Consider the following 12,873-nt stretch of genomic DNA (forward strand, 5'->3'; position numbering starts at 1 on the left):
AAAAAGTTGGCCACACCCATCCAGTCACATTACCCCCCCACACCAAGCCACGCCCACAGAACCCGTAGTAACAAATTTTACATTTCACCCCTGCTCTATGGTTACCAGTAATAAAAACAGAAAAGCGACTTCAGGTGAAAGGCAATAAAAAACAAAATTATAGTCACGTTATTGAAGATTACCATAGAAGAAAGTGAGCAAAAGGAGGAAAGCAACAGAGAGAAAAAAGGAGAAAATCAGGCAGGAGGAACTGAGTGAAAGCTTTGAAACTCTCAAGAGGAAGGAAGAATCAAATGGCGAGAGGATTCTCAGGGTCAGAGAGGAGTGTTCCTAGACCTCTGATGGCATACCTATGGCACGCATGCCACAGGTGGCACACGGAGCCATATCTGTGGGCATGCGAGCATTGCCCTAGCTCAGCTCCAGCGTGCATGCCCGCGCCAGCCAGCTGTTTTTTGGGCCTTCTGGGCCCACTGGAAGTCAGGAAATGGGCCGTTTCCGGCCTCTGGAGGGCCTCTGAGGGGGTGGGGGTGGCCATTTTCGCCCTCCCCAGGCTCCAAGAAAGCCTCTAGAGCCTGGGAAGGGTGAAAAACAGGCCTACTGGGCCCACAGGTAACCTTTTTGCCGTTGTGTGCCAAAAGTGGGGGGAGCGCGGGGGTCACATGGGCATGTGCAGGTGGCATTGAATTATGGGTGTTGGCTCATGCACGACACCCCCCACCCCCCCCCGTTCCCCACACTTTTGGCACACAACGGCAAAAAAAGGTTAGCTATCAATGTCCTAGACTATGCAGAGCAAATGAAGAGAGAAGGAACCAGAACCAGCCTAAGGCTTTCAAAAGCTAGTTGGTAATCATAATCCTTAGAAAGAACCACAATTGGGACCAGAACTTCAGTTGCTAAGTAAGGTGGTCATTAAGTGAGACACATTCAATTTTACAACTTTTTGCCGCTGTTGTTAAATGAAGCATTGCAGCCATTAAGTGAATTGTGTGGTCATTAATCGAATCCGGCTTCCCTCATTGACTTTCGTTGTCGGAAACCATCTAGAAAGGTCTCAAATGACAATCCTGTGATCTCAGGACATTGCAGCCTTATAAATACACACTAGTTGCAAAGCACCCAAAGTTTTGTCATGTGACCGCAAGAGTCATGAGTACAAGGACTGGCTAGAAGTCACTTTTGTCATTATTGTCGTAATTTCAACAGTCACTAAATGAATCAGTCAGTAAATCAAGGATTACCTATATACTACCCTAGAAATCCAAAAAAGGCTATTGTGCTAGAATACAAAGAAAGAAATATCTTTTTAAATGGATTTTCCAAAGGAAAATATGTGTTGCAGATGCCAAAGACAATCTTTATGAAAAGAAGGACTAGAAACCAGAAGAGTGCATTACTATATCTATTTTATGGAAGATCACAAAAACTATTGAGGGTTCAGGAATGTTGTCTTGATTACACTAAAGGAGAGTGGAGACTTTCTTTGTGCCCAGATCTTAACCTTTACAAAGTGAGCATTGTCATCATTGTCTTGTCAGTCATGTCGTTGTTGTCTTTGATTAGTTATTAAATGTTCTCAAGGATATAGATATTAGAAGAGGAAACTATATAAAGCTGTGGTAGTAGAAGATATACTGTTGTAATGTGGCAAATGTTTCTTTGAAATTTCCACAAAGAACAGGAAGTTTTGGTAACAGACATGAGTGGGTGGGACTGTGAGTTTCAAACATTTAATAATGCTCTAAATGTAGTTTGACAGTTCAGTGTTTTTGCCTGGCTTATCAAGTTACTGAAGTAGTTTTCTGTTCGATCATTAAGGTGAGTTTTTCAAAGAGTTGCATCATTCCTAGAAAGAAAATACATGCACATTTAATCTGCAAAAAGTCGGTAATATTTTTATCCAGGCTGCCTTATATTTTTCTTTTTCCTTATATTTTGGATGAGCAGATCAGGTTTTGTAGAAAACAGTGTTTATCCCTGTTGTCCTTAAAAGCAATTTAGAAATGGTTTAACTCATAGCAGTATGGTAGTAGTTTTATTTTTTAAAAAAACTTTTGAAACAACCTTTTCTAGAAAAGAATAACATTTGAGCTAGTAACATGGATACTAAGAATGAACATAAACGTAAATAAATATAGTTGATGTTATAATGATTGTTAGATAATTCTATGTATCACACTTCATTTAAATCAATTTCTATGAATTGTTGAAAAATGTGTAATCACTTATATTTTTCACAGCTACATTATGGCTAGATTTTAAAAACTGATTGTCATATTCAGCTATGGTCCAGCTAAGTCAGTAAAAATTCTTAAATTTTATTAAGAGCTGGAGTTTTTTTAATGCGCAAATGTGTGACAAATGTGTTTTTTGTGTTGCACGCGTTCACTGCATCTGAAGCCCTCAAATTTCAGCACTGCTTGTAACTATGAAATAGTTCTTTTAAAAGTCTGGATTTTTGTGTCCATGCTATTAATTATAATGTAAAATTGGTTCGACTTTTCTGTTGCAAGTGGTTTAGTTTGAATGTAGCTGTAAATTATGCAAGTAATAGCAATGAAGGACTAATTTAGAGTTAAGAAAAAAAAGAAAGAAGCTGTTTCTTTCACAAACAGCTTTCCTCCACCACCACCCACCACCCACCCCCAATATGTGGCACTGTAGATGGTTCTCAGCCCTTAGCAATACAGAATTACTGTAAAATTTGCTCTGTCTTTAGCTATCCTTCTTCTCATTGCACGTGGCTTTTTTTTCCTCTTGTGAATAGTCCCATAAGAATATATGTCTCTCTTTGGAAGAAATGGTCAAATAACATGCACTGCATATCAGTGCCTATAAAGAGGAAGGGTAGTTTTATTTTATTTTTAATTTCAATTTCTAGTAATTTCAGATACATCATTCTACGTAATTTTGTGTAAATTTGTTTTAGATCCCCAAGTAAACCTTTGGCTCGCAAATTGATAAGTGGGATGGACTGGGAGGTTGTCAGCAGAAATTCATTGTCTGATGACAGGTTAGAAACTCAAAGTTTACCATCCCGTTCTCCACCTGGAACCCCTAATCAGTAAGTAAAGTTGAATAATCCATTTACAACAAGTTACCTGTTTTTCATTTGATTAATGAAAGTAAATCGTTGTAACATTCTTCCTTGGTGTGCTAAAATAATGTCATAGTGAAGCACACACATGTAACTGAGGCAGGATTTAGCTAACAGCTCAATATATTAGTTTTTTTTTTTTTTTTAAGTGCTTGCATTTCCTACTTTCATTCTGGGAAAAGAATGATAATAATTTTATTCAGTACCCTTTACTGTGAGATGTAAACAGTATGTTAAATTTAATAGAATAATATTCAGAATCATAATTAATCCAGATGTACCTGATCTTTGTCCCCTTTGAGCATTTTACAGTATAGCCATGGTTGAAAAAAGGAATCTTGATTTATTTATAGCTAATTTCAGAATATTTTTCACACATATAGTTGACAGGTTTTATTTGTGCAGGAAGTAAATATAAAGCATCATTAAGGAGGAGGATAAAATTGCCTTTAATATTATGCGTATAACACCTAATTTTAACTATATCTAAACCATTTTTGAACAAATTTTTTATGTGTTATACAGAATAGTTGTATAATATCTCTTGTATCTAGGTTTTGTTGTATTTAATAGAAAGTGCATCTAGACATAGAATTTGATTGTATTTTGCATCATTCAAGTCATATTACTTATTTGGATTAAATTAATTTAAAACCACTGTGCTTTGTCTTAAATAAATAAAGAGCCTTGGTAGTACAGGGGTTTAAGGCACCCTGTTATTAAAGCTGGTTATTAAGACCAGCTGCCTGCAATTACTGCAGGTTCGAATCTCGCCAAGGCTCAAGGTTGACTCAGCCTTCCATCCTTTCTAAGGTAGGTGAAATGAGGACCCAGTTTGTGGGGGCAATAAGCTGACTTTGTATAAATACACAAAAGGATGAAGGCTATTGCTGAGCACATTGTAAGCCGCCCTGAGTCTTCGGAGAAGGCCGGCATATAAATCAAATTTAAAAAAAAAAAAAAAATAACCTATGGTTTATCCCTTTCATTTCTTGGTTACATTGTGGCTTTCCTTAAAAATTATATCACAGCATAATTTAGCACAATGTGGCTAATCTGGGTTTATTTTAGGTTACATAGGCTTATCCCATCTAGCCTGCTGTGAGGAGCAAAAAATTGGGAACAGGAAAGTGAGATTTGTTTAAATAAACAACAGATTAAGGTAACTAGGATTTAAATATAATGGCAAACTCTGTTTGATTTAAATCAGGAAGTGGATGCTTTCACATTTTTTCAGTTATATAAGCCTATAGTTTATCCAGGGCATTTATATAACTGAACTATAGTTTTAACATCATATCTATCCATGTTTCTCTTTCCGGTTAAATGGAAGTTCCAGTAATTTAGTTACATAAATAGTGAGTCTTACAGAATCAGTGCAGAAGACCATATTTCTGAACTCAGAACTCTGCACAAATACTATTATATATCTATAAAGGTAATTTTACTTCCTGTACAAGCTAAACCACAATCAGGGAGGTCCTCTTTATTCTTTGTGTGGCTGTTTTTCAGTTTCCTCTTTTTCTAGCAAGTTACATGAAAAGGAAGGAGACCAGTTTTTTTTTTTTTTATTTAAATATATATCTTGCAAAAATCCTTCAGAAGGAAAATAATATTTGTATTGGAGTAATGGCTGTAATACTAGGACACCATTTAGGATTCATGTTGGTTTCTTATCTATTGATGCATGCCACACATATATCATTTATATAGATGTCAGTCAGTGTTACAGATAGCCTTCAGTACTGTGGTTACAAATGTCTTACTGATTTCTGATACCATATTTCTTACAAACATTGTTTTACTACTACTAATTGACTGCTTTTCACACCAATGGAGAGCATGTATTTAGGAGTGCAAGCAGTAGCATTTATAGAAACTGATTTGATTATTTCTTAGAAATGCTGGTAAAACTATTTAAAAGCACAGAACTTACAAATCTTTATTAATAGGTTAATGAATAACTGTTCTTTCCATGCTCAGTCGCAACTCCACATTTACTCAAGAGGGAAACCGTTTACGGCCATCTTCAGTTGGACATTTAGTAGACCGTGTAATCCATACTTCACCCAGTGAGGTATTTGCAAATCATCGGTCGCCTTCTTCTACACAGGCCAATAGTATAATTCTAGAATCATCACCGTAAGTTTGCTTTTTGTAATCCTGCAAAGACATTTTGTACTGCTATAACATACACTCTTTCCATATTTCTTCCATATAGCTATAAGGATGGCAGATCTCATTTTTATATTTAATTATACTTTGTAAGTAAAAACAAGAGTAATATAAGGGATCTAATCTCATATAGAATATAAATATATAGCATAATAATAGCAAATCTCATAAATTTATAAGATAGCTTCATATATCTAGCAAACCCCCCCCTCTCTCTCTCTCACACACACACACACATTTGTGCAGTTGGAGATAATACTTATCTACCTTATAGTTCTATAAATATTTTTAAACAGTGTAAAATAGCACACTCAAATAGCTATATAAATATTAAATATGTGTTAAACAATTATTAGAAATGATTTCTCATTTTTCCCTTGAATAAAATGGGTCATGACTCAATATTAGTGTGTTAGAATACCACAGATTTAATCTTCAAGGAAGTTGTTGGAAAAATTAGTAGAATCCATATATATTGTACTAATACATTACTTGTGCTTAAAAGATATAATAACATTGGAAGACACAGTATCAGATTTGTGTGACATAGCACTTAGCTGAATAGGAAGTTTTCATTTTTTTAATTTGATTATGCACATTGTTGAAAGAAACAATACAGAAAGCTACTTTCACTCAAACTATTCTACTTATACATCCATTGTTTTAAACATTCAAAAGAAATTAATAGCTAACTGGGCAAATAGAAAGTTAGGAAGTTTTTTTCTAGTTTATTCTTAATCCTCACACTTTATTATGGTAATATATTACAATGTATTACACTTGGAACCATAGTATTATATTAGTCCAATTTTGTGTATATGTTGTAAATTTTGTTTACTGTATCAGTTTGAAAAAGAAAGAATTTAAACACGATAATACCTTGGATATTATGTTGTAATGGAAATGTTCCATAGCAATAAAATTGGGAAGAACAGTTGCTAAGTAATGCATACTGGTTTGTAAATAAGTAGCAATATATGAAATCATTTGTACCTTGCATTTCTATATGAGAATAGTGAACTCACAAGCCTGCTAACTTAATTGAGTCTGAAAACGAGTCAGTGACAGCCTTGGTTATTTTTATTTGAATATGCTATTGTGGGAATTGTATTGAAATTGTCAGTTTTGCAGTGTGAATAAATGAATTGTCATTAAGACTTTAGATGCATGAATTTCTAGCAACTTGTGTAAACTATAGATGAATTACTGTACAGACTTGTCAAATTGCAAAATAATAGTATATTATCAGGCTAACTTTAAACATTGTCTTTTACAAGACACTTCATAAAGATTTCTACTAGTGGATTTGGATTTCAATAACAGTGGATATAGGTGTGTTTGGATAATCTGTCATACCTGTTTTATGGTGTAACTGTTCGTGCTTTTCCTTCCCCTTCCCACTCCTCCTGAGCATATCTGGAAACACTGATCTGTCATTTAATCTGAGATTGCCACAAACAGCATTAATATCCATCCCTCCTTTGGAAAATGCCAAACAGGGAACCTAGATGTTTTTCCTAATGAAAGGAAATCAGGCATTCTTTGTCATGCAAGCACATGATAAACTGGGTGTTTAAAATATCATTGGAAACCCTGTAGTAGAATATAAAGCATATATGTGGCCTAATAGAAAGTGGCAGAATTAAGCTTTTAGAACAAAATTCTTTCTCTAATATATATAGAATAATTCTATTTAAAAAAGAATCAAAAAGAATGATTTCTGTTGATCCTAATTTTAATTTTACATTTTTAATTTAAGAATATTAGTTAAAATAGTATTTTTTAAAGGGGGGGGACTTTCTACAAATAAGTGTATTATGAAGCCTCCTTCCTGTGTATATGTCTGTCGATACTTAGGCAAAAATCGTCCTTTGCAAGAGAAACGTATTACTATGTTCTAGGAAGCTTAGAAGTATAGACATACATACCTGCACATAAACTGAAAGAAAAACATAAAAGGAAAAATCTATAATTTAAGAACAACTGTACATATTAAGTGGGACTGACCAGATTTGGATACTGAAGTGAAGGGAAATAAAATAGTCTGAAACAGTATGAGCACAAAATAACATGTTATTGCAAGTTCCATTTTTTTCCTAATTTGCAATTGGAATCATGAATATAAACAATATGCAAAAAGTAGTGTTTTCACTGAAAGGCTGGTATAGATTTTGATAAATTATATGCAGAAATTACAGCTCTTGTATAAATTATATTTACCTGATTTCTTCCCACTGCATTGCCTTACGGCCTATATGAAGTCCTTCTTGGGTCTCTTGGCTTTTTCTAAGAAATTCTTCTCAAAGATATAGTGGACTACAGTGGGCAGAAGCAAATAGGAAACCTTCCCCCACCCCACCCCCCACCGTTCAGCTTCTAATCATGTTACATTTAGATATTGTCTTTTATTCTATTGTTTATTTACGTCAATTGCTGAAGACTTGTAATGTAATTCACACACCCATATTCTGAAGTTGTTTTACAGATGCATTTTTTTAAACATGTAAATAAGTTTTCAAAATGTCTTTTTATTTTTTCATGTTATATATAGGTCTCAAGAGACCCCTATAGATGGCCAACCACCTGCACTGCCACCTAAACAATCTAAAAAGAATAGTTGGAACCAAATTCATTATTCACATTCACAGATAGAATTGGATAACCATATAAATGAAACATATGATGATGATTCTTCCTCGTCTCCTGAAAAATCTACTGTAAGGGTTTTTTTCACACTTGTTGATTGGAATATATTAATAACTATAGGGCTTATGTACATTGATTTCAATTATTGTAATTTATACATCTGTTAAATGATACTTGTATTAACATATAAGTTTGTTACATTTGCATTAGCCACATATTGGAGAGACAGTTTGATATAGTGGTTAAGGCATCAGGCTAGAAATGAGAGTTTTAGTCCTGCCTTAGGCACAAAGCTAGCTGGATGACCTTTGGCCAACAACTTTCTCTCAGCCCTAAGAAAGAGGCAATGGCAAATTACTTCTGAAAAACCTTATCAAAAAAACTGTGATTTTGTCCAGAAGGGAAAAAAAAGATATATATTTCTGGTTTTTGCACGCAGTTCTTCCTGAGCAATGGGTTACTGTGATAAACTATATCTGCAGGCACTTATCTTACATTCCAAATACTGAATCCCTGTTTTTGAGCATTCAGCCATGTCTGTCTATCAGGAACAGATTCTCTTTCCTCTCTATATATCTAAAGTCTGTTTCACAAAGCTGAAAGACTGAGAAGCAGAAGGGCTCAACCTATGTTTGATCTCTATGTTTGCTGGTTTGTTTTCTAATGTAGCTCAGTATGTTTAAAATCAGATTACATATTTTCTTTCTATCTTCCCTATGTAATTTTGTGCTTACATGATCATAACTCCATGAAAAACAATTGAGCTCCAGAATTATTAGAAGAAAAGAAAATAATGAGTTTAGAAATTATAGATCTTTTTAAAATTCAGCTGTGACTCTTTAATAGAAATTGGCATTAGTGTAAACAATACTTTGTTTGAGGGATCCTTGGTGCTCTCTGAGCTTGCTTGTTTTCTTACAGACATTTCATTATCCAAATTTTCATTTGCAGCCAAATGGTGGGATTCCTCATGACAATCTTGTTCTGATCAGAATAAGACCTGATGAAAATGGCAGATTTGGTTTCAATGTAAAGGTATTAAAAAAATTTTTTTATATCTTTGGCTACTTTAATACTTTGAGGTTTTTTTTTTCATTTTTTCATTATTTATGTTTCTCTCAAAGGGTGGATATGACCAGAAGATGCCTGTCATAGTGTCTAGGGTGGCCCCCGGAACACCTGTAAGTCTGACTAGAGAAAGTTTGCAATGATATATATGCTTAACATGCAGTACTTTGTTTAATTTTTTATTTCTTTACAACTGTTTTCATAATAGCGAATTCTGATGCATTATTTTAACACTGGAAATGGAAACTTGTTGGGATGTAAGAATTATAATTTACTTTATATATCTAATCAAAGGAGATCTTTTAAACTTCCTAATTCTTAGGGTTTTTTTTAAAGTATTTTATTGTATTATAAGATGCAAGTAATATATTGTATAATTTGGGTACAGTGGTATTTATGTAATAAAGATGGTGCTTTCTTAACTAATTGAAACTGATGATCTCGTTGCTGCCATAGTTGTTAAGCAAATCACCCACAACTGTTAAGTGAGACTGACTTGTGATTTTACTGCTGGTGTCTCCATTGTCTGCTTGTCAGAAGCCAGCTGTAAAGCATTGAAATTGCAGTCAGGTCACCATGGGATGCTGTGACAGTCCACTGGTTGTGAAGTGCCAGAATTTCGATCTTGTGACTGCAAGGATGCTGTGAGAGGCATAAGTGCAAGGACCAGTCATAGAGTTACTTTTTCAGCACCATCATAATTTTGAACAGTCACTTATCGGGGCAGTTATGAAGCAAGGACTGCTTATATTAACCAGAGATTATTACTACTGTGATGAGTTAGGAAACTTAAACCTTTAAGGATTTTTTTATATATATAAAAAAGAATTGAGTGTAGCACTAACACCTGTAAAGTGCATTAAATATAATAATTTTTTCCATTTTAAGTGTAATCCTTAATATTATGGTCTTTATTGTTACTAGAGGTTTATGCATATTAAAAAATAAAAATAAAATGGAATGTAAAAGAAGTTGCTCATAAAAGTATATTGGTATTTGATTTATAATTTCTCCCCTTCTTTTATACCTTTATCAATTTGTAATAAAAATCAAGATGGTCCCTTGTTGTTTAATAACTGCTTGAAATTACAATGGGACAAGAATAGGTGCTTTATGGCTAGAAAGCACTTCTGGATGTCCTAAATTATTATTCCACACACCCTCCCCACATTCACAAGAGCATATTTTGGGCACTTGGCATCAGCTCACTTTTAGGATCAGGTTGTAGCATCCCATGGTCACATCAAGTTTTTTCCTCTTTCTGGCAAAAAAATACCCATTCAGAAGAAGGAGTTCTCATTTACCACCATGCTGTTTGCTTAATGGCCATAGATTCACTTAAGGATGGTTCACATAATGATAGCAGTAAAAATATAAAATATAAAATCTGGTCATGTTGCTTTGATTTACTATCATAATAATTTAACTACTAGAAATCCAATCCCAGTTGCATTTGTAAATCAAGGACCACATTTGTAGCTATTTAGGTCCCCTCAGATACCATACTGTAAGTACCGTATTTTCCGGCGTATAAGACGACTGGGCATATAAGACGACCCCCGAATTTTCCTGTTAAAATATAGGGTTCGGGCTATACTCGCCGTATAAGACTACCCCTCTTCCAACGCACACCAAATAAAAATTAAAAAATATCAACTGGCTCACCCACAATGTAAAAGCAGCTGTGCTAGACCCAAAATGGCCCCTGCAACAAGCAGGAACCTCACACAGCCACGAAAAGCCCAAAAAAACAACTTTCACACTTTACACACACAAAATTCCACATACAGCTTTGTGAGATTTTGTGTGTTTGTGTAGTTAGAGTGAAACACTACAAAAACACACTAAATCTCAGAAAGCTTCACAAATATTATTTTATTTTATTTTATTTTTATATAAAAGCAGCTAAATTTAAAACTTCCTAAACTTTAAATGGCTAGGTCTAAAAAAGAACAACTAAAAAAAACCCCAATTAACTATTTTTTTTAAAGATCCCAAAGGGGAAAAAAAACTTACCCAATAGAACAGGGGTCTCCAACCTTGGGAGCTTTGTTTTGCTGGCTGAGGAATTCTGGGAGTTGAAGTCCACAACTCCTTGCCTGCTTGATTGTAAGCAGGGAGTTGCTTGCTGATGGAATGGATTCAGGCAAGCAAAGCAAGGCAAGCGTTGTGACTAGCAGCTAAGGTAAGCAAGCTGGAGGGGGAAAACTTTTTTCCTTTTACACGGCTCTGGCGATCCCAGCTGAGTTGCCTGATTAGCAGATCGTCAGAGCTTGGATCGCCAGAGCCATGTGAAGGAAAAAAGTTTTTGCCTTTTACATGGGTCTGGTGATCCCAGCTGAGTTGCCTGATTAGCAGATCGTCAGAGCTTGGATCGCCAGAGCCATTTAAGGCTCGTCAGAGCCTTTCGGGCTGGTCTGCCTGGTTACAGGAGAATGACACCCGGCGTATAAGACGACCCCTGACTTTTGAGAAGATTTTCATGTGTTAAAAAGTCGTTTTATATGCCAGAAAATATGGTATTTATATTCACCTTGCTCCAATTTCCCAGCTCTATAAGGTCCTATGTAATGTTTAATCAATGTGTTGGAAACACAGTGAGTAAAGTGAACATTGTCATAACATTAAGAATGGTATGGAAAGTGTAGAGAAAATGTTTTCTCTCTCTCTAATACAATATTTAGGTATATTCCAATAAAACTGAATTCCGGGAACTTTGTTTTTAGATGTGATGATGCTCACTTATTTAGATTTTTTTAAAATGACATTACATAAATTGATGGAAGTCAGGATAGTCAGGGACTGCTAATCTTAACATTTGCCTTAAATATCAGGGGCAGGGATAGATAAAGGATTATCTTTATTGTAGTTCAGTTAAAATCCCTATTGTATTAAATATATTATTCTGTGCTTTGCTAATGAACAGTCAAAATTTCTGTTTGTGATATGTGAATAATATGTTAAATGATTACATCAGGAAATTCTGAAAAGTTACTGTCAAATTTTCTCTTATTTATTGTTTTATTGTTAAATGTATTTGCCACCTATCTTGTCGTCGGGCTACTCTAAGTGGTTTACTATAATAAAAAGAAAGAAAATGAAAGTGTAAACAGAACAGAAATAAAATAATAGAACCATAAAATAAACAATGAAAAAGCAATCCAACTAGAATTCATCAATATGATAACCAAAAAGATAGGTGGGTGGGGAAGCAGGTAGCGAGTGGGTAAGTGGATTTACTATCAATCCAATAGCTATCACCTCCAGTGTGGTAGTCCTCCTTTGGGTCCCCAGGTCAACCAGCAGAGCCAGGTTTTCAGGCTCTTGTGGAAGGATAGAAAGGTGAGGGCAGATCTTACTTTACAGGGTAGGATGTTCCAAAGTGTGGGCTCTACGGCAGAGAAGGCTCTTCTGGATCCCAATAGTTGGAGTTCTTTGATCAATAGGATCCAAAGTAGGCCCTCTCTGCTGGCATGAGTAGGGTGGGCTTGTTATAACGGGACAAGGCAGTTCATCAGGTAGCCTGGACTTATCTTTTTATCCATCTCATCTATCTAGCTTTCCTTATTCCAGTGTCCAATTTTATTCTTAAACAGAAAAAAATATTTTAGAATTTATTAGGATAATCTAAAGAAGTGTCAGAAACTTTTTTCTGAAAAGGCAGTATATAAATATAAAAAGTTAATAATGAACAGGTAAGCAATATTTTTGTGTCTGTTATTTTAATATGACATAAACTGGATTATTTAATGGTTGAATTTAGATGTGTAACTCTGAAGTACATAACTTAATATTATGATACTGAGTGTACTCTTCTGATTTTCCTCTTCAAACACAGACATGAGGGAAATATTAAAAACCTGTTATTGAATAAGTGTAGTTCA

General features: G+C 34.8%; 1 protein-coding gene across 5 annotated transcripts in view; it reads left to right on the forward strand.

Annotated features, from left to right (window-relative positions):
* The window catches only part of PTPN4 (protein tyrosine phosphatase non-receptor type 4), a 91,997-nt gene that overhangs the window by 67,093 nt on the left and 12,031 nt on the right, over positions 1–12,873 (forward strand). For 3 of the 5 annotated variants that reach the window (XM_034422241.2, XM_034422250.2, XM_060687896.2), the window contains 5 exons: positions 2,933–3,067; positions 5,084–5,242; positions 7,827–7,992; positions 8,873–8,956; positions 9,046–9,102. In XM_034422241.2, the coding sequence (XP_034278132.1) occupies positions 2,933–3,067; positions 5,084–5,242; positions 7,827–7,992; positions 8,873–8,956; positions 9,046–9,102 (601 nt within the window). The remainder of the gene's footprint in view (positions 1–2,932; positions 3,068–5,083; positions 5,243–7,826; positions 7,993–8,872; positions 8,957–9,045; positions 9,103–12,873) is intronic. The other 2 variants (XM_034422259.2, XM_087881731.1) reach the window with 1 other exon arrangement.

The sequence above is a fragment of the Pantherophis guttatus genome, chromosome 1 (genome assembly GCF_059756535.1).
Source record: "Pantherophis guttatus breed Tessera chromosome 1, ASM5975653v1, whole genome shotgun sequence".
In the NCBI taxonomy this organism is placed as follows: domain Eukaryota; kingdom Metazoa; phylum Chordata; class Lepidosauria; order Squamata; family Colubridae; genus Pantherophis; species Pantherophis guttatus.